Source organism: Odocoileus virginianus, chromosome 2 (assembly GCF_023699985.2).
Source record: "Odocoileus virginianus isolate 20LAN1187 ecotype Illinois chromosome 2, Ovbor_1.2, whole genome shotgun sequence".
NCBI classification, from domain to species: domain Eukaryota; kingdom Metazoa; phylum Chordata; class Mammalia; order Artiodactyla; family Cervidae; genus Odocoileus; species Odocoileus virginianus.
Genome location: NC_069675.1, coordinates 99,702,348 through 99,726,084, shown reverse-complemented (window position 1 = coordinate 99,726,084; position 23,737 = coordinate 99,702,348). Strand labels below are relative to the sequence as shown.

Here is a 23,737-nt window from a genome sequence, read left to right as displayed (position 1 = left end):
CAACATCAGTCCTTCCAATGAACACCCAGGACTGATCTCCTTTAGGATGGACTGGTTGGATCTCCTTGCAGTCCAAGGGACTCTCAAGAGTCTTCTCCAACACCACAGTTAAAAAGCATCAATTCTTTGGTACTCAGCTTTTCTTAATAGTCCAACTCTCACATCCATACATGACCACTGGAAAAACCACAGCCTTGACTAGATGGACCTTTGTTGGCAAAGTAATATCTCTGCTTTTTAATATGCTATCTAGGTTGGTCATAACTTTCCTTCCAAGTAGTAAGTGTCTTTTAATTTCATGGCTGCAATTACCATCTGCAGTGATTTTGGAGCCCCCAAAAATAAACTCTGACACTGTTTCCCCATCTATTTGCCATGAAGTGTTGGGACCAGATGCCGTGATCTTAGTTTTCTGAATGTTTAAACCATCTTGTTCACTCTCCTCTTTCACTCTCATCAAGAGGCTATTCAGTTCCTCTTCACTCTTTGCCATAAGGGTGGTATCATCTGCATATCTGAGGTTATTGATATTTCTCCCAGCAATCTTGGTTCCAGCTTGTGCTTCCTCCAGCCCAGTGTTTCTCATGATGTACTCTGCATATAAGTTAAATAAGCAGGATGACAATATACAGCCTTGACGTACTCCTTTTCCTATTTGGAACCAGTCTGTTGTTCCATGTCCAGTTCTAACTGTTGCTTCCTGACCTGCATACAGGTTTCTCAAGAGGCAGGTCAGGTGGTCGGGTATTCCCATCTCTTTCACAATTTTCCACAGTTTATTGTGATCCACATAGTCAAAGGCTTTGGCATAGTCAATAAAGCAGAAATAGATGTTTTTCTGGTACTCTCTTGCTTTTTTCTTGATCCAGTGGATGTTGGCAATTTGATCTCTGGTTCCTCTGCCTTTTCTGAATCCAGCTTGAACATCTGGAAGGTCACAGTACATGTATTGTTGAAGCCTGGCTTGGAGAATTTTGAGCATTACTTTACTAGTGTGTGAGATGAGTGCAATTGTGTGGTAGTTTGAGCATTCTTTGGCATCGCCTTTCTTAGGGATTGGAATGAAAACGGACCTTTTCCAGTCCTGTGGCCACTGCTGAGTTTTCCATATTTGCTGGCATATTGAGTGCAGCACTTTCACAGCGTCATCTTTCAGGATTTGAAATAGCTCAACTGGAATTCCGTCACCTCCACTAGCTTTGTTCATAGTGATGCTTTCTAAGGCCCACTTGACTTCACATTCCAGGAAGTCTGACTCTAGGTGAGTGATCGCACCATCGTGATTATCTGGGTCGTGAAGATCTTTTTTGTACAGTTCTGTGTATTCTTGCCCCCTCTTCTTAATATCTTCTGCTTCTGTTAAGTCCCTACCATTTCTGTCCTTTATTGTGCCCATCTTTGCATGAAATGTTCCCTTGGTATCTCTAATTTTCTTGAAGAGATCTCTAGTCTTTCCTATTCTATTGTTTTCCTCTATTTCTTTGCATTGATCACTGAGGAAGGCTGTCTTATCTCTCCTTGCTATTCTTTGGAACTCTGCATTCAAGTGGGGATATCTTTCCTTTTCTACTTGGTTTTTGGCTTCCCTTCTTTTCACAGCTGTTTGTAAGGCCTCCTCAGACAGCCATTTTGCTTTTTTGCATTTCTTTTTCTTGGGGATGGTTTTGATTCCTGTCTCCTGTACAATATCACGAACCTCCATCCATAGGTCATCAGGTACTCTGTCTATCTGATCTAGTCCCTTAAATCTAATTCTCACTTCCACTGTATAATCATAAGGGATTTGATTTAGGTCATACCTGAATGGTCTAGTGGTTTTCTCCACTTTCTTCAATTTCAGTCTGAATTTGGCAGAAGGAGTTCATGATCCGAGCCACAGTCAGCTCCTGGTCTTGTTTTTGCTGACTCTATCGCAAAAGCAGCCTCATTAAAAACAGACCACTCCCTGCAGGACGCAGACCCCACCACGGCCCAAAGTGGGCCGACTGTCAAGCCCCCCAGAGTGGGGGTGTCCGCAGCTGCCCTTCTCCCACAGGATGGGGACAGGCAGGGTCCCCCGAGCCGTGGACACTGGGGACGCCTCGCCCTGCCCTGCCGCCTGCCGCTTGGAGCCGGGGACGCTGGCTCCAGGCTGCTCGTGTGGTGACGGCCGAGCGTAGGAAGGCCTCATCTCTCCTGTGGCTGTTGCTGGATGGGGCCACCTCGTGTGCTGGCCCAGCGGCCGGCACCTCTGGCTGTTCAGGTCTTTGTCCGTACAGTAAGCACGTAGGGAGTGCCGACTGTGTGCAGGGCGGGTGCCTCCTCGGCAGCACGTGGTCCCTGCAGCCCTGTTGGGGGGCTCTCCACCTAGCTGTAAATCTGGAAGCCCAGGCCGGGCTATGGGACTGGCAGGATGGAGGAACTGAAGCCGGTGTCCACGGGGCACGTGGGGGTCTGTCCCCATGCTGAGCCCAGTGGATAAGGGGCAGAGTGGCTCTGAAGTGGGTCCCACTTAGAAGTCCTGGCCGTCCCCCAGGGCAGCTGGCTAGAGTCCCATGTGACTTGGCCCCTAGAGTTCTCACTGTCCAGCTCTCCTCACCCCGAAGGAGCTATCCAGGCAGTGTTGACTGAGTGCAGACCTCAGTGGGCCAGGAGACCAGGAAGGCTTCCTGGAGAAAGGGGTACCGCAAGAGAACGGAAGCCACAGAGGGTTTGCTGAGGTGTGACTTAGGAAGCCTGCCCCAACCCCCACCAGGCCGGCCGCTGCCTTATTTGGGGCTGGGGTCCTGGAGACGCTGGGGGTCAGCTGTGTCTGTTCCTTGGGACCTGAGGGCTGGCCGTCTGGGCCCCAAAGTCACCGTGTGTGTGTGCAGCCCAGCGGCCCTCCTGCCACTGCGGCCTAGATAAGCTGCCCGACGCTCCCTGCCCTCCCAGAACCAGCTGCTGGACGGCCGGTGGGGCAGCCCATCCACACCCTGTGAGCAGGCTCGTAGCTCCCCCGGCTCCTGGCTACTGACAGCCCTGAGCTCTGCTCCTCAGGGCTTCCTGTCCTGCCCTCCATGGATGTCTTGACCTCTTGGCACCTGGGCCAGAGCTGTATCACCTGCCCTGCCTGCCCTGGGGGCCCAGAGCGTCAGTGACCTTGAAACCCAGCACTCCGGGAAGGAAGCGTGTTCATTCTCTGTGCTAGAGTGAGTCCGAGGGGCTTCCCGAGTGCCCACAGAGCTGATGCCCTGTGCCACTCGGCCCTGGCTGGATAGTGGAATCACACAGGCCAGCAGACACGAGACAGACCTGGATGGATTTTTATTTTTAATATCTAGTTAAGGACTAGTCCTTTCAGGACCAAGGCTGTCACAGCAATTCCGTGGTCTGACTTAACATTCTCCGCAGGGTGGGGAGGCCGATGTGGAGGAGGTAGGCATTCATTGTGCTGTTTTCAAGAAGAAAGCGGGGACCAGCTGGGCAGTTGCCAGGAGGAGATGTTTGCAGTCTGTCTAATGAAGGCCTCTTCAAATCGCTTTCCGGATGTTAACTTCTGGACGCCCTGAGGATAAAGACGAGGCCCCTTGTACATTATTTCCCCCGTGCGCAGCACAGACTGGACACACGGTGACCCTTAAAAAATATTGCTCAAAATATGAATAAGCCTAACATGTTCGACTTAACTATGAAAAAGCTCTGTCATGTATGTAATATCTGCTCCATTGGTCACCAAACTCTTACTCATCCTATAAAACCCAGCCCAGAGGTCACCTCCTCCAAGAAGCCATCCCCAACCCCAGCAGACTGAAAGAGGTGCCCCTTCTCCAGAAGATGAAAAGTCCACCAGGATTAGGTTTGTCACGGTGTGGTCATTGTTTTCCTGCACTTGGGGTCCCCCAAGCCCCCGAGGTAAGCTCTTCATGAGGGCCACCCCGAGGGAAACAGAGCACAGAAAAGGCGGACCGCCGCACAGAGAACATGCCCAGGGGTCTGAACATCTGCTATTGTTGATAAGGAGCCAAGCGGGGGTTCCAGGAAGTTCCCAGGGCCCCCTGAGTGCCAGGGGCCCGAGGCTCACCCCATCATCTCAGCAGGGCCCCCCTGAGTGCCAGGGGCCTGGGGCTCACCCCAGCGTCTCAGCAGGCCCCCCCCCCCCCGAGTGCCAGGGGCCCGAGGCTCACCCCAGCGTCTCAGCAGGCCCCCCCTGAGTGCCAGGGGCCTGGGGCTCACCCCATCGTCTCAGCAGGGTCCCCTGAGTGCCAGGGGCCTGGGGCTCACCCCATCGTCTCAGCAGGGCCCCCCCTGAGTGCCAGGGGCCTGAGGCTCACCCCAGCGTCTCAGCAGGCCCCCCCTGAGTGCCAGGGGCCTGAGGCTCACCCCATCATCTCAGCAGGGTCCCCAGAGTGCCAGGGGCCTGGGGCTCACCCCAGCGTCTCAGCAGGGCCCCCTGAGTGCCAGGTGCGGCACCCAAGACTCATCCCATCATCTCAGCCTCCAGGACTCCGCAGGGTGCCTGGTCCCGTCCGTGTTTCGTTGTCCATTTCAGTTCAGTTCAGTCGCTCGGTAGTGTCTATTCTCCGACCCCATGGACTGCAGCACGCCAGGCTTCCCTGTCCGTCACCAACTCCCAGAGCTTGCTCAGACTCATGTCCAATCGAGTCATTCTGTAGTGGGGGAAGTTACAGCTCAGAGTGGGTAAGTGATTTGCCTGAGGTTACATAGCACTCTTTACATGACCACGGAGGGACTAAAACCCAGAGCCATCTGCTGCTTGGCCCAGTCAGGCGCCTGGGCTTCATCCTTGTGACCAAATCTGAATGGTGGGGAGATTCTCCTGCTGCTTTGAAAGAATCCCTGAGAAAGAGGGGCTTCTGGCAGGAAGCACACAGCCGGGCGAGCCCAGCCCGCTCTGGGAATCTCATATCCACGGTGGTGCCATCTAGATGTGCCCCCGAAACGGCTTTGCAACCTCAGGGACCGTCTTGCCCTCCCTGGGCCCCGCTTTCCCCACCTGTAGGGAGCTCGAGTATTGGGATGAGGGTCTGCTGAGGGCAGGTGAGGCCTGCCTCCAAGTGTAAGCAGTGCCTTGTCTATCTGTCTGTCTGTCTGTCCCCATGTGTAGCCGGTCCAGCCCATAGCCGGCTTCCCCAGGCCCTCCAAAGCCCACTCTCCTTGCCAGCCCCCCGCCCCCCGACTGGTGTGGATGGAGGTCAGGAGATGCCGGATTTGGTTTCCTAGTAACAGTTTAGCGGTGGTCGGGGATCTTGCTTCTCAGCGTCAGATGGCCCGGGGCCCGAACGCACGTCGCTCTGTCATCGTCATGTTTTATGTACAGCGTAAACACACAGCCTCGCCAGAGGCAGAGAGCAGAGAGTTTGTTCGCTCTTCTTTGATTTTCCCCACGTGGCGGGGGGAGTGGGGGAAGCTCTTCTAGGCAGCTGACTTTCTGTACCAAAATCAAGGTTGGCAGGAGAGGCTCCTGGGGCGGCAGGGCGGGGGCCGGGGTCTCAGCGGGAGGGGAGGTTTCTGCTGTCTCAGGGAGGCAGCAGGCCGGGCTCTAGGCCTCCTCGAGGGTCTCGGGCCATTGTGAGGGCCAGAGTAATTGTCAGGATTTGGCATCTGCCAGTACAGCTGCTGCTGGAGTGAAGGGGGAGAGGGGAGGGGGCTGCCCTGGGACGTGGGCTGGGGGCTGCAGACGCCCAGTGTTCACGTGGTGACCAGCTGAAGGGGGTGCTGGGATCTCACAGTGGCCTGGGCGCGATCCAGAGGGGTGGGGGCCTTGGCCTCGCCGTGGTCCGGGACTCCCCTGCTCACTCGGTCCTCCAAGCTCTCCTGGACAACTGGACAGGGAAGGGCGATCACTGAAGCCCGCCGAGGACAAATCCGTGCTGACACTCGCCTCCCCACTGTCTGGTTGGATGTGTTTCAGGACATCCGATGTCTTTGATGCTGCCGGTGGCTGTTTATTGAGCGTGGACCACTGTGCTAAGTACTGTCTCGTTGACCTTCCCCTCCCACTCGGGGGGTGCTGGGCCGCGGCCGTTAGTGAGCACCTGCTGTGTGCTGGCCCCGTGCTGGTCAGCTCCGTTGAGGCCGATCCTTCCAGCGATGCTACCAGGGGCTCTGCCTCATCCCCAGTTTGTAGGTGGGGAAACTGAGGCCTAGGTTCTCTTCCCTAGAGCTGCAGAGCCCTTCCCAGGGCTGAGAGTCCATCTCGGACTTGCCTGACTGCTTCCCCCCAAGGGGGCCGCTTTCGGGAGAGTCAGGATCCCACAATGAGAGCCTGAGCTGAAGGAGAAGGGACCGCGCCACCCCTGTGGTCCAGCGTTGCCCGAGCGTGGTCATGTGCATAGACCTCTGTAGCGTGGTGGGGACGCGCAGTTTCTCCCTGAAGCCCGGCCTCTGACGGCTGGGAACTTCAAGACAAGGCTCTGTGGGTTCGCGTGATGCTGAGGAAAGACTCAGGCTGGAACTGAGACGGCCTGACACGATAAAACTCGGCCTGGGTGATTGAGAGTCCCTTTCGGGTTTTTCTCAGGGCCTTGAGTTCCTTTTCCAGGACCATAGGAGGTGGGACTGGAGTTTAGGTCCAGTGCACCGGGCCCTGATGGGGGTTCAGACTCCTGGCCTCTGCCCCGCAGGATGGTTTGTAAGGGCCGTGGGGTCCCGCTGAGCTCCGAGGGCCAGGCCATAACTGGGTGGATCCAGCTCACATTGCAGGGGAACATGGGGACCAGGACCCATGCCTTGTTGGAGGCCCCTCCAGGTCACCTCCCCGCACCCCAGGACCCTTCAGACCCTCGGGGGGCCTCATGTTGCACCCCTCCCCCCTCCTGACCCCACACCTGTCATTGCCTTTTTCTCCCTTCAGCCCGCGTGGCCGTCAGATGCACTGGGCCGGCTGGGCCCAGCAGTAACTCATCTGTGTTAGCAGATGCTCAAGACGTGTAATGTATCTGCCCCCGCCTGCTCAGGAGACTCGCACTCAGAGGCGATGCTTCAGCTAAGAATCAGTGGGGCAGTGGTGGAATTTGCATGCAGTGTTGGCCAAAGGGACAAAGCTGTTGGAGACCAGAGCTTGTCACCTCACACCAGTGACCCTCCTCCAGGTTAGACGGGTCTGCATCTCAGACGTAACTGCTGCCCTGTCCGTCTCCCCACCTGGACTGTGAGGCCCACGGACAGTTTGTTAGTTGGTGCCTCTGTGTCCCCTGGATTCCAGAAGTCACCTCCCAGTGCAGATTTGGTCTTAGGAGAAGTGTAGATTAAAACAATCGAGTCTGATAATCTTTTTATCTTAATTGCCAGGTTGAAAAAATGTATGTAGTTTTACCTTTATGACTTTGTTTTCGCTTTTTAAAAAAACTCACTTCTTAAAAAAAAAAACCAAAAACTCACTTCTTTGCTGTTTCTTTTATTTCCTCCTCTCCTGGAATGTGGAACGTCCACGAAATGAAATTTCAGTGCTACTATTTTATAATTTCGTGTAATATGCCTGAACCTATATTTTTTAGTGCTCATCGACCTGAGTTAAATAATGACTGGCAGTATCTTCATAATTGAAAAGACCTATAAATGCAGAGAGCAGGCTTATGAGTGTCCTTATGGCTTGATAATGAGGCCCTGTGGACGGGGGTAAAGTTAGGCCATTAAAGGCATGAAGATGACCATTCACCACTCAAGCTTGTTTGTCTGTTTTTAGCTGGAGTTGAGCTGACTTACAGTGTTGCGTTAGTTTCAGGTGCGAAGCACTGTGCTTCAGTTATGCATGCATGTGCCTGTATTTTTTCAGACTCTTTCTCCTTATGGGTTATTTCAATACTGAGCAGAATTCCCTGAGCTGTAGAGTAGGTCTTAGTTGTTTATTTTATATATAGTGTGCGTATCTCTTAATCCCAAACGCCTGATTTATCCGTCCCTCCCCCAAGTTTTCAACAGGTTCTGGATAACAGACATTTTGCAGAATGGAGAGAGGTGACCGTGTCTGCATTTTTGAGATTTTTCTGTCCCGAGTTCAGATGCCAGAGCACAGCTCTCCGTCTGGTGTCTCTGGCAGCCTATTTTTAACCTCAGTGCCCTGAGTGAATCAGAAGAGATGAGTGTGGTGCGTGAAAATTGGTCCTGCCTGAATGGCCGTTCCTCGTCCGTATTGATTTTGAGGAGGAAGAGCGGCGAGTTCACGGTGATGGCCCGTGTGGGGACCTCGGAGGGTGTCTTCCCGGGTCTCAGTCTCGTGTTCTGCTCCTTCTGAGGGCAGAGGAGGGGGCACGGGGCGGCCTCATCTCACGCTTACCTGGAGGAGCCCGCTGTTTCTTCAGGAGCTGCTCAGTGTGGTTGGGGTCGAGAGCTCGTAGTGCTTTACCTGAGGGAACCCCCAGCCCACTGGCGAGAGGTGTCAGAGGAAAGAAGCTGAGGGTGTAGAACAGTCAGAAAGCTGGGTGAGGGATGCTGGAAGGGAGGAGCCCACAGACTCAAACCTGCTGATAGAGCCCACCTGAGTCCTGGGTTGACCATCAAACCTCACATACACAGCAGACGCCCTGAGATTTCCAGCAAGAAATGCAGCAGCTGGAAACTGAATTTAGCAGTCATTTCAGCTGCTGCCCACAGCAGGGAAGATAGAGTTTGAAGTTTGAGTCCAGCCAACCAAGTGAACCGTCAGAACAAATATTACTCTTCGAAAGAAATAGTGGATCCAGAATGTCCGTAATGAACCATTTGTAGTGTCCGGCGTCCAATGAAAAATCATCAAACCAACAAAGAGACAGGTATAAGTGAGTCATACTGAAGGAAAAAAACAATGTCAAGGGGAATCACTGTTGAGATGACTTAGATGTCACAATTAGCACTTTTATTATTTTGATTTTAGGGCTTTGAGGAAAATGTGTCAAGTGAATGAACAGATGGGGAGCCTCGGTAGAGAAATAGAAACTATAAAAAAGGACCGAACGGAAATTCTACAACCGGAAAGCATGGTAACTTAAATGAATAGTTACTGGATCAGTTTAACAGAAGACTGCAGATGGCAGAGGAAAGAGTCGTTGAACTGGAAGACAGTTTAATGGAAGGCATACACTCTAAGTAGCAGAGAGAAAAGAAGATTGAAAAATATGAACAGAGCCTCAGACATGTGGGACAATATCAAGTGTCTAACAGGTATAATTGGAATCCCAGAAGGAGAAGAAAAAACGAATAAGACAGGGAAAAAAAATTTAAAAAACAGTAGCCTCGAGCTTCCTAAATTCAAAACCTCGATGGTAAACTACAAAATGTTGCTGAGAGACAATCAAAGACCTAAATACATGAAAGTATAACTCTGTTCATGGATTGGAAGGTGATATTGTTAAGATGTCAGTTTTTCCCAGATTAGACTATAGATTTACTACAGTTCCTATTATAAGTCAAGCAGATTTTTTTTTAAATTGACAAAGCTATTGTAAAGTTGATACAGAAATACAGAGGACTTCAGGATGGTCTAAACAGTCCTATAAAAAACAAAGCTAGGGCTTCCCTGCTGGCTCGGTGGTTAAGGAACCCACCTGCCAATGCAGGAGACGTGGGTTTGACCCCCGATCCAGGAGGATCCCACATGCCGCAGAGCAACTCGGCCGGGAGCCGTAACTACTGCGCCTGCGTTCTGGAGCCCGGGAGCCGCAGCTCTGCGCCTGCGTTCTAGGGTCCGGGAGCCGCAGCTCCTGCGCCTGCGTTCTGGAGCCCGGGAGCTGCAGCTAGTGATGCCCGCTGCCCTAAGGCCGGTGCCCGGCAACAAGAGGAGCCGCCGCAATGAGGAGCCCACACACCACAGTGAAGACGGGCCCCTGCTCGCTGCAGCTGGAGAAAGCCCGTGCTGCAGCGAAGACCCAGTGCAACCAGAAATGAATGCATAAAATCATTTGCAAAATGGTTAAGGAAAGAACACAGCCGGAGAATTTACACGACCTGGTTTCGAGACTCTCTGTAAAGCTAAATTATGGCAGAGTGGTACTGGCATAATGAGAGCTGAATATATTGACAGGCTAGAAAGGGGCGTTCTAGAACAGACCCACACATATGTAGTCACCTGGTTTTTGTCAGAGGGATCCAAGCAATCCAGTGGGGAAAAGGAAGTTTTCAACAGATTGTTCTGAAACATCTGGCTATCCACACAGGGATGGGAAAATGAACTTCAATCCCTACCTCACACCATACAGAGATATCCAGCTAAGATGGATCAGAGACCTAAACTTAATAAACACTGAAACCATATGGATCTTAGAAGAAGATATAGGAGAAAACCCTTTGCTACCTGGAAGAAAGCAGAGATTCTTACATGAGGCACAGAGGTTTCTTAGATGTGATACAGGATAGAGTCAGGGCACCATGGAAGAAAACCTCGATAAATTAAGTTTTATTAAAATAAAAAATGGATGTTTATCAAAAGACACCATGAAGAAAACAAGTAGCCATGCCAGAGACTGGGGGGGGAATTTTTTTTTAGAATATATCTGACCAAGGACTTGTATCTATCATATATAAAGAAGTCCTAGAATTCAATAAGAAGATGGCAACTAAGTTTTAGAAATGGACAGAAGTCTTCAGCAAGCCTTTTACATAGGAAGATACACAAATGTCCACAAGTACACGGAAAAATTGTCAACATCATTGATCATTGCAGAAATGCAAAATAAAGCCACACTTCTATCTCACTACTTACACACTCTAGTGGCTAAAATTTAAAAGGCTGGAACTTGCCAGAGCTGGAAAGAACTGGAGTAACTGTCACTCATGCGTTCTTCTGCTGGTGGCATAAATGCTGCAGCTGCTTGCTTTGGGAAAATGCTTGGCAGTTACTGATGAGGTTAAATGTGCTCACCTCCCCTTTGATCCAACAATTCCACTCCTTGTGGAATTTCATTTCCAAAGGAAATGGGAGCATATGTCCACCAAGAAAAAGGCAAATGCTCATAGCAGCTTTTATTTATGACAACCAGAACTTGGAAGCCACCCAAATGTTCATCAAAAGGAGAATGGATGTCAAATTGTGGCACATTCGCGCAGCGGATTGAGACTCGGCAATAAAAACGGATGAACTGCTGATGGAGGCAGCAGCCTGGATCTCAGGGCCATGATGCTGAGGAAGGGAAGCTGGGCCCAGAGGTGGACATGACACATGATACTGCTGATGGGACATTCAGAGCAGCCGAGGAGAAAGCCTACGGTGAAGAACAGCCAGAGGGGTGATGAGGGGAGGGGACTAGCAGGAAGGGGAGGAACTTTTAGGGGAGGTGAGAATGTTCTTTTGTGTCATGGGGTTTGGGTCCCCTCGTCAGAACGGTACAGCTCAGGCACGTCTTGCTACATGCATGCCTGCTCAGCTGTGTTCAACTCTGCGACCCCGTGGACTGTAGCCCACCAGGCCCCTCGGTCCATGGGATTCTCCAGGCAAGAGTGCTGGAGTCGGTTGCCATTTCCTCCTCCAGGGATCTTCCTGACCCAGGGATCGAACCCACGTCTCCTGCGTCTCCTGCGGTGGCAGGCAGATTCTTTACCACTGAGCCACCTGGGACGCCCACAGTCTCAGTCTGCCCAAACTCTAAAGATGGTGGGAAGCCTGTGTTACGGCGCCCACCCCGCGCTCGACGTGCAGAGGGTGCCCTGGGGAGGTCGGCGCATGCCTAGTTCAGTGGGTGGGGCCAGAGAAGAGGGTGGCAGAGCAGGGACTTGTCCCTCCGCGCCTTTCCTAGGACCCCACAGTCCACACGGCGTCCAGGCGTCTTTCAAGCCTGCCTGTCCTGGAAGCTTCGGAGCCCCAGCCTTCGCTTTCCCCTCCCTCTGGATGATGCCGCGGCTCTGGCTGGGGCTCCTAACAGGGCAGGTGTCTGCCTCGCCCTGAGATGGAGAGACCTCCTGTTCCGTTTGTCTGAGCGCCCGCAGTGCCGCGTCGCCAGGGCCTCGGCCAGTGGAGCGTGCCGGCCAGCCCAGCTGACCGGGAGGCCGCGGCGCAGGAGCACGGCATTCGTGAGGCATGCGGCGCGTGCCCTGCCCGTACGCTGGGCTTTCCCATCTGCCTGACGGACGGCTTTGGGCTCAGGTGCATCTTGAGCCCTGATTCGGGTTGACTGGTGGTGGGCGCTTCCCTGGGGGGGGTCTTTGCTGAGAACAGTTCTGAGCGGGTTGGGGTAGAGTCCTGGGGTCAGTGAGGATGTTCCCCCAAATGTGGGATGATAAAAGAGGCTCTTGCTGGGCTGGCAGATGACTGCCCCTGCACCTGCCGACCCCACGGACCCTTTCCAGGTTGATGTTCAGTCGTTTTGATTCATTTCATCGACTTTTGGGATATTTAACCTTCACAATCCCCTCACCCACCTGCTTGCCTTCCACCGGCCCGTCGGAGCAGAGCGGATGTCTGTCTGCAGATGGTAGGATTGGGAGCACGCCTGCCTCCCCTCTGTTCCACGCCGTCAGGATTCCAGACAGTGCTTTAGTCACCAGCCTCGCTCGGCTGACGACAGAAACCCCAGGGTGTCTAGCGCCCTTAGGAAAGAACCCCTGCGGGTCCCTGCCTGCACCGCGGCGGCCGGGGCTGCAGGAGCTGCTTCCTTCGGGGGCAGCACCTGGAGGGGCAGGGGGTGATCCGTGTGAACACAAGTGACCGTTCCCAAGGCCCACCTCGGGGGACAGACACCTTCCTCTGCCTTCTCATTGGTTCTGACGGGAGTTGGGGGACTCTGTCACCGTCTGGGTGCTGACTTGCACCCCAGTTCTCAGGACTGCCGATGTAAAGACACGCAGCTTGCTGTGGGGGGTGGAAGGCGGGCGGGAGAGGTCAGGAAGGACGGGGCTGGCCGAGCTCGCCCCTGCCGCCCCCTGCCGCCCCCCACCCCTCCCCGTAGCCATCACGGAGCCTCAGTGTGTGACCCTAATCTGTGAAATGGTGCCAGTGCTCCCCACCTCCCAGGCGGCATTGAGTTGAAAAGCATGTGTGTTACTAGAGTGCCCGCATGTGCTTTGACATCCTGCCCGGCCCCTCCATGGGTGGGTGGCTGCTCCTGTAAGCGTTAGGGGGGTCTGTTAGCTGGCGCAGCCCCATGCAATCTGGCCGTGTTCTCTGCCGTCTGCTTCCTCACACCTGGAGAGGTTGTGAAACACCAGGGGAGGCCCCCAGAGCAGCCGCATCCCATCCCGCCCCCGGCCATCAGCTCCCGGGGTCTCACCAGGATGGGTGCTGGCTGCCCCCACCCCCGCAGATGGAGGGACGTCCCACGCTTCTGCTCACTGTCCCATTGCAGTGAGCTGGGGTGGCATCCAGGGCTCCGGGGAGACCAGGACCCTCTGGCTGCTGAGGTCTTCCCTAGAACGGCACAGCCTCCTCTCCGCTAGGTTTGCAGGGAGCTTTCTCCCCCACCCCAGAGGCCCCCGCCCGCCCTCGCCTCTAGAATGGCAGCTAATATTCAAGAGCTTGGTTTGGGACGTGGCCAGAAACCCATTCATACGAGCGGCTGGTATCGTTTCTCCTCTCTCCTCACCCCCTTCCGCTGACTCGGGCAGCGGTCCACCTCATTCTGATGCCTTTCGGAGGAGAACTTGGCCAGCCCGCCTTCAGCCTGACTGGGTGGGCTCTCCCCCGCAGAGAGGCATGTGGGGGGCTGGCGTGGGCCTCCCTCTCGAGCTGGCCTGCTGAGACCCCGAGGACAGACCCCTCAGCGGGCTGAAGAGCTGGCCACCCCGGGCCCAGCGGGGCCCCAGGCCAAAGTGACCCCTGGGGTCAGGGGTGGGCTGTGTATGCCGGGCTTGTGGGAACTGTTGGACGGTCCCATTGGCTCATTTGCTGATTTGGTGAAAATTTGTTGAGCACCTACCTTGTATCAGGTGTGGAGATCAGAAGGGATTACGAAGTTGGGTTTCATCTGGGGGTGAGACAGGCTTACCCACAGGCATGTATGGAATAACGGGAGGTGCCGTGAGAGGAGAGGCCTCCGTATAAGAGCGCTGGGGAGAGTCCGAGATGGCAGACTAGGTGGAGGTCCCGGAAGGCATCTTGGAGGAGATGTCTCCTGACTTGATTCTTGCAGACCAGAGGGGATAACTTGTTGGTCAAGCTCATGAGTGGAAACAAATGCTTACTGAATTGTAAATCAAGCAGTAACTGCTTTTGTGCAGGCTCAGTTGCTTCAGTCATGTCCAACTCTGTGACCCCATGCACTGTAGCCCACCTGGCTCCTCTGTCCATGGGATTCTTCAGGCAGAATACTGGAGTGGGTTGCCCTGCCGTCCTCCAGGGGACCTTCCCAACCCCTGGATCAAACCTGGATTTCCTGCACTGCAGGCGATTCTTTATCGCCGAGCCACCGGGGAAGGCCGGTAACTTCCTTTCTCGTTTGGAAAGGCGCATTGCAAGCTCCGCGTCCCTCTCTGCTCAGCTCCGTGACCTTCTGGCAGGGAAGATGTCCGTGAACCTATGACTTCTGCACTTTGACCTTCACACTTGGACCGCAGGGGCTGGGGAGCCTCTGGGCTGAGCCGAGAGCACGTGGGCCTCCAGGCCCCAGGTGTGGGCGCAGGGAGGGCATTTTTGGTCCCCAGAGCTGGGCACCACCTGTTGAGGCAGCATCTTGTCCCAGCCTCCCGTCGGGCATCCCCGGCACTTACTAAACAGCTGGGGTGGGTGCACTTTATTGTGGTGGGAGACCTTCCGGAAGGGCAGCAGGCAGAGCCCGAGGCTGCCTGGATTGCAATCCCAGAAGCCTCAGAAGGCAGTGCCACAACCCGTCCCTGGACCGGGAGATGGAGGCTGAGAGGGAGGGGCTCTTGGTGGCCCCAAACGCCTCTTCTCTCCAAGAGGCCCCCGTGGGCTGGCGCTTCTGGCGGCCGTGGCTTCAGCCCCCAGCCCTGACCCCCTCTACGCCCCCGCAGTGAGCATGGCGTGGGAGAGGACATCTATGACTGCGTCCCGTGCGAGGATGACGGGGACGACATCTACGAGGACATCATCAAGGTGGAGGTGCAACAGCCCATGGTGAGCCCCGCCCGCCCCGCTGTACGGCCTCCGCGCCACCCCGCGGCTGGGCCACCGAGAGGGGCCCTGGCCCTTCCCGGCGCCTCGCGGTTTCTCCCAGGCCAGCCGGCCAGCCGCCCCTTCTTACCTGTGAACTGTTCCCGGGAGACTGGGAGGCGCCACCCCCGCCGTCCCACCTCCCCCGGGGGCGCTGCCTTGGAATTCTGCCCCAGAAGGCATGCAGGGCCCCGAGTCCCTCCTGCCCGAGGAGCCTGGGGCGGAGACTCAGCGCTGACCTCAGGCCGCTGGCCCCCCGTCCCACCCCCGTGCAGAGGCACGAGGCGCCATGGGCTCAGTCAGCCGTGGCTGGCCGGGTGCCTTCCTGCACAGGGGTGTTCATTTCCAGCTGTCGGCAGCCACCTCTCTGACACCTGTTTGTGCAGCTGCTTTGCTGGGGAGGGGGCCCTGCCGGGATGGGAGTTGGGGACCCGGTGGGGTGGACCCCAACTGCCTCACACCCCCAGACTCCTGGGGGTGGGCGAGATGCCCCTTGTCAGCTCTAGAGGCTCTTGCTGCCATTTGCTTTCACCAAAGAAATGCGGGGAATTTCTCCAAAAGCAAGTTTTGGTGTTTTCCTTCAGTGTGGGAGTGACCACCTGGTGGTGCAGAAACTAAGGACTTTCAGAGGCCTTTCCTTCTGCAGGGAGGTGCTGAGACGCTGGGCAGTCAGCTCACAGCCCCAAACTCCAGAAGAGGTGTCTCATTTTGCCCCTTGAGAGTCTGAAGGTAGATTTCCTTCCCCACGATCACCAGGAATCTTGGTCTGTGGGTCTGTGACCCCAGGTCTGCCCCTCCCCGCAGACAGTCCTGCTCCTGAACCTTCCAGGGAAGTCGGCTCCAGGGGCTGGAAGTCTCTCCTTCGCCTCCCTGGAGCTGGTCTGAAAGGCTGGCCCGCCTCTGCGTTTGGCAGCAAGCTGAGATTGGGGCCCGCTCGCTCCCCAGGCTTTGGAAGCTGGGTATCCTGAGGGTCAGGGAAGGTCATGTGTGTGCAGTGGCCGGTGTGGCTATCTAGGGGCACCCCCCCAACCCCAGCTGGCTCCCGAGAGACCCCATCTGTGTCTGGCCTGCAGAAACCCCAGAATGCACTGCTGTCCCTGGTCCTGAAGGGACTTACAGGACCCTGGGCACCTGCAGGGCTGGGGGGGTGCCCGCCTGTGTCCTGGGGACAGGCTGGCGTCCCACCTGCCGAGCGACGCTTAGCTTCCCAAGGCTTGGCGCTGGGCTCACAGCGGTCCACCAGGCAGAGCGGGCCTGCTGCCACATGCCAGGTCCTCAGAGATAAAGCAGCTGGCTTTATTTCCTTCCCCATCATGTCTGGAGCTATCTGAACAGTCTGAGTGGAAGGTACAATGGATAGTGATGTTTCTAAAGGAAGATAAAGCCAGGGCATGGCAGGTGCCACTCAGAGCCTGGCCCTGGATGGGGGGAAGGTGTCACCTGCTCAGTCCCAGTCTGTCCCATCCCAGTCTGACCCCATCCCAGTCTGACCCCTATCCCAGTCTGTCGCCATCCCAGTCTGTCGCCATCCCAGTCTGTCCCCGTCCCAGTCTGTCCTGTCCCAGTCTGTCCTATCCCAGTCTGAACCCTATCCCAGTCTGTCCTATCCCAGTCTGAACCCTATCCCAGTCTGACCTCTATCCCAGTCTTTCCTATCCCAGTCTGACCTCTATCCCAGTCTGACCCCTTTCCCAGTCTGACCTCTGTCCCAGTCTGACCCCTATCCCAGTCTGTCCTATCCCAGTCTGACCCCTATCCCAGTCTGTCCTATCCCAGTCTGACCCCTATCCCAGTCTGACCCCTATCCCAGTCTGTCCTAGCCCAGTCTGACCCCATCCCAGTCTGTCCCCGTCCCAGTCTGTCCTGTCCCAGTCTGTCCTATCCCAGTCTGTCCTATCCCAGTCTGACCCCTATCCCAGTCTGTCCTATCCCAGTCTGACCCCTATCCCAGTCTGACCTCCATCCCAGTCTGACCCCATCCCAGTCTGTCCTATCCCAGTCTGACCCCTATCCCAGTCTGACCTCCATCCCAGTCTGACCCCTATCCCAGTTTTTCCTATCCCAGTCTGTCCTATCCCAGTCTGACCCCTATCCCAGTCTGACCCCTATCCCAGTCTGTCCTATCCCAGTCGGACCCCTATCCCAGTCTGTCCTATCCCAGTCTGTCCTATCCCAGTCTGACCCCTATCCCAGTCTGACCTCCATCCCAGTCTGACCCCTATCCCAGTCTGTCCTATCCCAGTCTGACCCCTATCCCAGTCTTTCCTATCCCAATCTGTCCTATCCCAGTCTGACCCCTGTCTCAGTCTGACCCCTCTCCCAGTCTGACCCCTATCCCAGTCTGACCCCATCCCAGTCTGTCCTATCCCAGTCTGACCTCTATCCCAGTCTGTCCCCCCATCCCAGTGCTGTCCCCGTCCCTAAGCCGTCCTCCCATTTAGCTGGGCTGGCATTCGGTGGGTGGAGGGTGTGGCATGATCCCTAGGTCTGGTGTCTATGTGAGCGAGCTCCCTGACTTCCCCAAGCTTGGCTTGAGTCAGAACAAGCACTGCTAACTGGTTCTTTCTCCTGTTTGTTTCTGCATGCTTTCAGATTAGATACATGCAGGTAAGTGACAGGTGGAGGGGAGGCCCAGGCTCAGGTCTGCCAGCACCGTCTTCCTGCACATTCAGGAAGCCTCAGTCCTCTTTGCAACAACCCAAGACCCCTTTAGGGAGATAGTATCGGGCTCCACATTCTTACACACAGTTTTAGGGAGTCATGGACCCTCAACCCAAGTTCCCAGGCTGAACAGGGCTTCGGGCTTTGGGAAGGAGCCTGGGTCATGTGCCCACTCGACAGGCTGCTTTGGAGAGCTGGCCAGCCTGCTCGGGCCCTTCTTTTGTCAGAAAGAAGGATGATGTCAGGGCGGGTTTGAGTCCAAACGGCCCGTGAGTCACCTATCAGCATTCTCTCAGCCAAAAAGAACTTAAGGAGGAGGCCTGGGCGTCCACAGTCGCCCCGATAGTCACCCCCCGCCCCCTGCGGCTTCTTCCCCGGCCCCTGTGGCCACACCGCCTTGCTCAGCCCTGCTCCAGAGGCCCCCCGACAGGGGCCCGTCCCAGGGTCCCCTGCCGATGGGCTCATAGCTCTGCACAAGGTCGGAGACCGCTGGGTATTTGGAACTTCCGGCTCTGCCAGGGATTGGCCCCTTTCTCCGAAGCACTGACAGGCTGGGACGGTAGATCAGTTGGTGGACGTGGGTCCCCAGGGAGCTGGTCAGAGCCTCTCCCCATGCGCACAGTAGGCGCTTTAAGCATGTGACACCTGCTGTATGTGCTGGAGGGGGTGGCCAGTCTGGTGGAGACCTGTCCCTTCTGGGCTGTCCTCAGGGCCATGCCACGCCCCCTGCGCTGGCCTCAGCGTCCTCGTCCCCAGGAAGGGGGGAGGGCCACGCTGTCCCCCTTCGCACGCCCTCCACACTCGGCGACCCCCGAGCCCAGCCGGGGGCACAGTGGGGCCCTGGCTGACGTCCTGTGTGGTCCTGCAGAAAATGGGCATGACGGAGGATGACAAGAGGAACTGCTGCCTGTTGGAGATCCAGGAGACGGAGGCCAAGTACTGCCGGACGCTGGAGGACATCGAGACGGTGGGCGTGCCGCCGGGGCTGCCCCGGACCCCACCTCCCGGGGGCCCTGTCCCTGGGCAGGGCCTCAGGGCAGTGGTACAGGCGGGGCGCCCCTCTCAGTTTTGCACCCCTGACCCCGCCTATCCGGAGATCGCCCTCACCTATATCCTCTGCCCTCTGGCCCCACGCAAGCTGTGGGCTCCACCCAGGCTGGTGTCCTGGGAGGCCCGGGTCCCGCCTCCCACCCCTCAGCTTCAGCTCAGACCCGGGACTGTCCTGAGCTTGTTTCTGCCACTCCTTGCAGCCTGAACTGGACGTAGTTGCCGCTTCTGCTCCTGAAATATACTGAGCTAGGCCCCTTATGTGTGCATCCTCGCCCAGAGCTAAACGCCTTCTGCATACGCTGTCACCCAGCCTGGGCACTGAGTGAGCTCTTTGTGAGCACCTCCTCACTGGGCACCGTCTGCACTCAGCCTGCCCTCCATCAGCCGGGCGTGCAGCAGGGCCGGCCTGTAGGTGGCTGAGTGCCCTGCACCTGCGGCTCCACTGGGCCCGATGCTGGCAGCCCCGCTGGCAGACGGTGTGATCTCCCGATCGGCTGGTCAGTGCTGTCTCCCCACCGGCCTGCCCAGCTTCTGGAGGACACGGGTGGGCCTTTTCCCCGCTCCCTGTGAGCGCTGGCTCCGTGCCGTCTCCCTGTCACTTGGCATCCTCACGACAGTGCTTGGCGGTGTGAAAGAACCGACATCGCTTTCAGGAGGGGCCGTTCCCCGTTAGTCTTTCTTTGCAGAGTGTATAGCCGTCATGGGGACCCCTAGCTTGGTCCCCACTGTTCAGGGCATGCGGGAGCCTCCAGCCAGGAGTCTGGAGATGCCCCTTGGCCCCGGGTCTGGTCCAGACTTCAGAACTTTCCCCTCCCCCCACCCCACCCAGCCCTCCTGTTCTGCCCTTCTGCGCCCCCGACCACTCGCCTTTCTGTAGACACACCGTCCGGGCTGCCCAGCCTGGCCTCCTCGTCTGCCCACCCCGCCCCCAGCGGGCCTGACTCCCTGGTCAGCTCCTCCCAGGACCCTCCTCCTGGAGGGCACGGAGCCCGAGTTCTGCTGCAGAAAGCCTGCAGGCTGCTGGGTCCTGTCCCCGCCCCAGGAATCCGGCCCTGGGGCGCAGGCACAGCGCATCCAGGATGCACGTCGGGGGTGAACGGGGGCCTGCCCAGCCAGGGCATGCCTCATGCTCTAGGGGATGATGGTGTTTGTAACCCTGCCCAGCCCCCCAGGTGGGTCTCAGGGGAGGAAGCAGTCCCAGAGAGGGGCGCCGCACGGCGGGGGGAGCTATCCCGCGGCCACGAGTGCGGGTGGACAGCTTTCTCCTGCTCTCACAGCGGCCGAGGAGAGGGCCAGGCGGCCAGGACCCGGCGGGAGAAGGGCAGGGAGGGGCAGGGTGGCCAGCCGTTCACTGGGGGGCGAGTGGGGCTGGAGTGCGCCCTTCTGATGACAGGTTTGGGGGGACACTCGGCAGAGGCCCAGGACCTGATGTCGGGGGAGACTCATGGCTGTGTCTTCATCCTCACGTGCACCCTTGGGTGATGCCCCTCACCTCCCGGGGGAACCTCATTTTTCCCAAATGTCTCAGACAGCAATAGCAAAGCCTGCCCTGGTTGCCTTGGGGTTGAAGTCCAGCGCCATGTGCAGGGAACCCCCAGTGGAGCTTTGCCCACCATGGAGGGGTGGGGGTCCGGCGCTCACACGGATTCCCAAGCCCGACCCCGCCCGGCCCCACACTGGGCTCGCCCCGCAGAGTGACTCTCAGGTCTCCCCAGAAAGCCCGCGTTCTCCTGGAGGCAGAGCCCTGCTGTGGGCCGGGCCGAGTGGCCGCCCCGTGGAGAGCCCGTCTGGGGGCACGTGACCCTTGAGGCCGGTAGAGTCCCCCTGCACCAGCGACCGTGGCCTCGAAGGCATCCTCCTGGCCGTGGGGCAGCGAAGGCTTCTCTCTTGCAGAACTACGTGACACCCCTGAGGCTGGTCCTCAGCCCGGCGGACATGGCGGCCATCTTCATCAATCTGGAGGTGAGGGTCTGCCCCGGCTCGCTGTGGGGGGGCCGCCGTCCCGACCCGCTCCGACGTCGGGCGGGCTCCCCCTTGAGGGGGCTTGGAGGGCTGGTCCCTGGAGGCCCTCGAGGGCCCATGAGGTTTGGTTAGCAGTGGAGGGACGCCGTCCCCTCCCCCTCTCTGGGCAGACCAAGCCCCCTAGCTGCCCGTGGGGTCTGAACGCGGACACAGAGGGTGACGGCCGCCCCTCTGCCCTGCAGTGGACACACTTCCCCGGGGCTGGGCCCCACTCCCGCAGAGGACAGACTCGGCCCTCAGAGCCTGTGAGCGCCTTCGCTCCCTCACCCAGCGGGTGGGTCACGAGGATGCTGGCTGGGGTCTGGCCTGGGGTTGGCCGCCGTGTGTCTGGACAGGCTGGTACGGCCATGGCCAGCTGTGGAGCCGTCCAGTGGCTCGCATCCGGGGAGGCGCACCCAGCGCCCGGCCCGCACGTGGCTGTCCTTCAAACAGCCGCCCCGAGAGAGCTTGACCAGAGCCTCTGCACCCGCCCCCCACCCCCGGCCTCCGAGCCTGCTCACACGCAGTTGCTCTTCATCCCAGGACCTGATTAAGGTGCATCACAGCTTCCTGAGGGCCATCGATGTGTCCATGATGGCAGGCGGCAGCTCGCTGGCCAAGGTCTTCCTGGACTTCAAGGAGAGGTGAGTGGACAGGGCCTGGGGGGCGTCTCCGGTTCCGCCCTGTCCTCACTTGTAAACTGAGGAAACTGCCTGCCCTCCCAGCCTGGATTGGAGGGGGCCTCACGGGGGCCCTAACAGCCCCTTCACCTCTGTTCCTGGGGGTCTGGGTGGATAGGGACCCTCTTGCCATCAGGGTTCCCCGCTGTGCTGTGGGCCCCCAGGGATCCGATGCCAGGGGGACTCTGGCTCTGAGCCTGGTGGGTGTGGCTCTTGGCAGCTGCTGCTGCAAGAAGCAACCCCCTGCAGGCCTGAGTGAGGGGCTTCAGGGGCTCCTGGTCCCCAGGGCGGACACATGCCTGCTTCCTTGCCAGGACGCTCCACCTGGACTTCCTTATCGGTTGGTCAGGGGCAAGGATGGCATTTGTACCTCTTGGTGCCGTGTGGGTGACCAGAGGCCGGGCCTGGTCCCCAGCCAGTGAAGGCAGCGGCGGCCGGCTGTGCAGAGGGGCCAACCCCAGGTGACCGGGCCAGGTGCAGGCGGCAGCCATGGGCGCGGATGCATGGCCGTCCTGGCGTAAACCAGCCTCAGCCCTGCACTTGGGGAGACGGTGGTTCCGGGGCCCAGAGTCACAGGGCACTGGACCTTCCAGGGGTGCCCTGGTCCCGTCTGAGTGTCTGCAGCTTTGGGGCAAGTGTTCATGGAGCCGAAGGGGTGTAGATGCCCTCGTTAGAATCCGAGGCGGATTCTCTCCTCCGGGTCCCACTCAGGCAGTTAGAGTCTGGATGCAGAGAGGGCCCCAGCCTCCAGCCCAGCAGCGTCACCTGCAGTCCCTGTGGCCCTCAGTGACAGCCCTGGTCTGGGATCCAGACTGTCGGTGGAGGAGAGTGACAGCTTGTTAGGAATCAGCGCAGGCGCCTTGTTTAAAAAAAAAGATTATACCGTTATTGTGTGGCCTCTGAATCCGTTTGATTCTTTGCTTTAAGCCTCTGTTTTGTCACCCCCGCTGATGGAGGGGGTGTGGAGGTGGCCTTCTATTCTTGAGAATGGCCTGCTGGAGCCTGGCGGAGGGTTGGGGGGGGGGCATGGAATCGGGATTCTGGAAGCTTCTGGCTGAGTGCGGAGGGCAGCTGTCAGGATGGCTCTGTCGTCCCAGCAGAGATCTCGGCCCCTGCTTCCCTCCCTCGTGCCTCGGCCGCCGGCTCTCGAGGGCGAGATGCTGACGAGGACGAAGCCAGGTGAAGTGAAGGGGGCTCGCGAGAGGCCGGCCCTGCGGGGGCCCGGGAGACAGCAGCTTCAGCCACTGAAATCCCAGGAGGTCCACCAGGAGACAGGGCCTCGCTCTCTGTGTATCATGGAATCTTTGGAGCAGGAGCCCACGGAGTCTTGTCTCAAGCTTAGACCTTGCTGCTTGTTGAGGCCACGTGGGAGCTCGTTAAAACACCGATTCCTGGGGTCTGAGGAGGGGCCCCGAGAGCTACAGAAGGCCCCACGGGTCGGCGGGGACCCTGGGTCCGTGTCACCCTCTCTGCAGGAGGGTCCCCTGCATCATCCGCCAGGTAACCTCAGCTCTGCCTGTAACCGGCCTGCCCAGAGCCACCGCGGCGCGCCTTCACCTGGGACCCCTGAAGGGGCCTCCCCAGGTGCCATCCAGCTCCGGGCAAGGCGCTGTGCCCCCCTGAATGGGCAAGGGTCCTCGAGCCTGCTCCCTCAGGGGCCAAGAGTCGGGGGCTCCCGGGAGCCGCGAGAGAGCAGCAGTGCCCGTGTAAATGCACATGTCAGGGGAGGGGAGTGCACAGGGCTCCTCCGGGGCCGGCAGGTGTGGGCACACTGGCTGGCCCGGGTGACGGCACGCAGGTGGAGGCCGGGGCCAGGCCGGCTCTCTAGCCCACCCTCTGTCCCCAGCAAGGTTCTCCTCTCACCTGGCTGCAAGACGCCGCGCCAGGTGAGCCCACATCACGGTGCCCTGCTGGTGAACTTGAGCTGTCAGACCTGACCCTCGCCCAGACGGCAGGCTAAGCGCCTCATTCGTGCCGTGCCTTGGCTGAGCAGGGGCGGCTGTGGATGAAGCTGAACTCTGGGCCTGTTAACCCAGCGCAAGGGCAGGTGGCCGAGGCACGGATGGGTGATGTGCCCTCTCGGAGGCCCTCCTCATCCCCCGTGCACGGCTGCCTGGCCCCCGCAGTCCAGTTGGTCCGTGAGCAGGACCTAGCGCCCCCCTCCACACACGATCTCAGGCTGACCCGCCCCCAGGCCTCCTCTCCTCGGGACATGATGGGTCTTTCCACCTTGGAGAGTGGAAGCGAGCTGACCGTATCCCGGTACCCAGAGCTCTGCAGACCGTCCCCCCTGCGAGGCCTCAGGGACCCAGGCCCTTTTGTTGCGGGAGGGGCTGGCTGCGTGTCATCA

The 23,737-nt window shown here is 57.9% G+C and overlaps 1 protein-coding gene across 4 annotated transcripts in view; it reads left to right on the top strand.

Moving 5' to 3' along the window:
• VAV2 (vav guanine nucleotide exchange factor 2) overlaps positions 1 to 23,737 on the top strand; it is a 180,313-nt gene that overhangs the window by 124,222 nt on the left and 32,354 nt on the right. For all 4 annotated transcript variants that reach the window (XM_070455884.1, XM_070455881.1, XM_070455874.1 and 1 more), the window contains exons 5-8: positions 14,857 to 14,959; positions 18,525 to 18,623; positions 20,600 to 20,668; positions 21,251 to 21,351. In XM_070455884.1, coding sequence (XP_070311985.1) covers positions 14,857 to 14,959; positions 18,525 to 18,623; positions 20,600 to 20,668; positions 21,251 to 21,351 — 372 coding nt within the window. The remainder of the gene's footprint in view (positions 1 to 14,856; positions 14,960 to 18,524; positions 18,624 to 20,599; positions 20,669 to 21,250; positions 21,352 to 23,737) is intronic.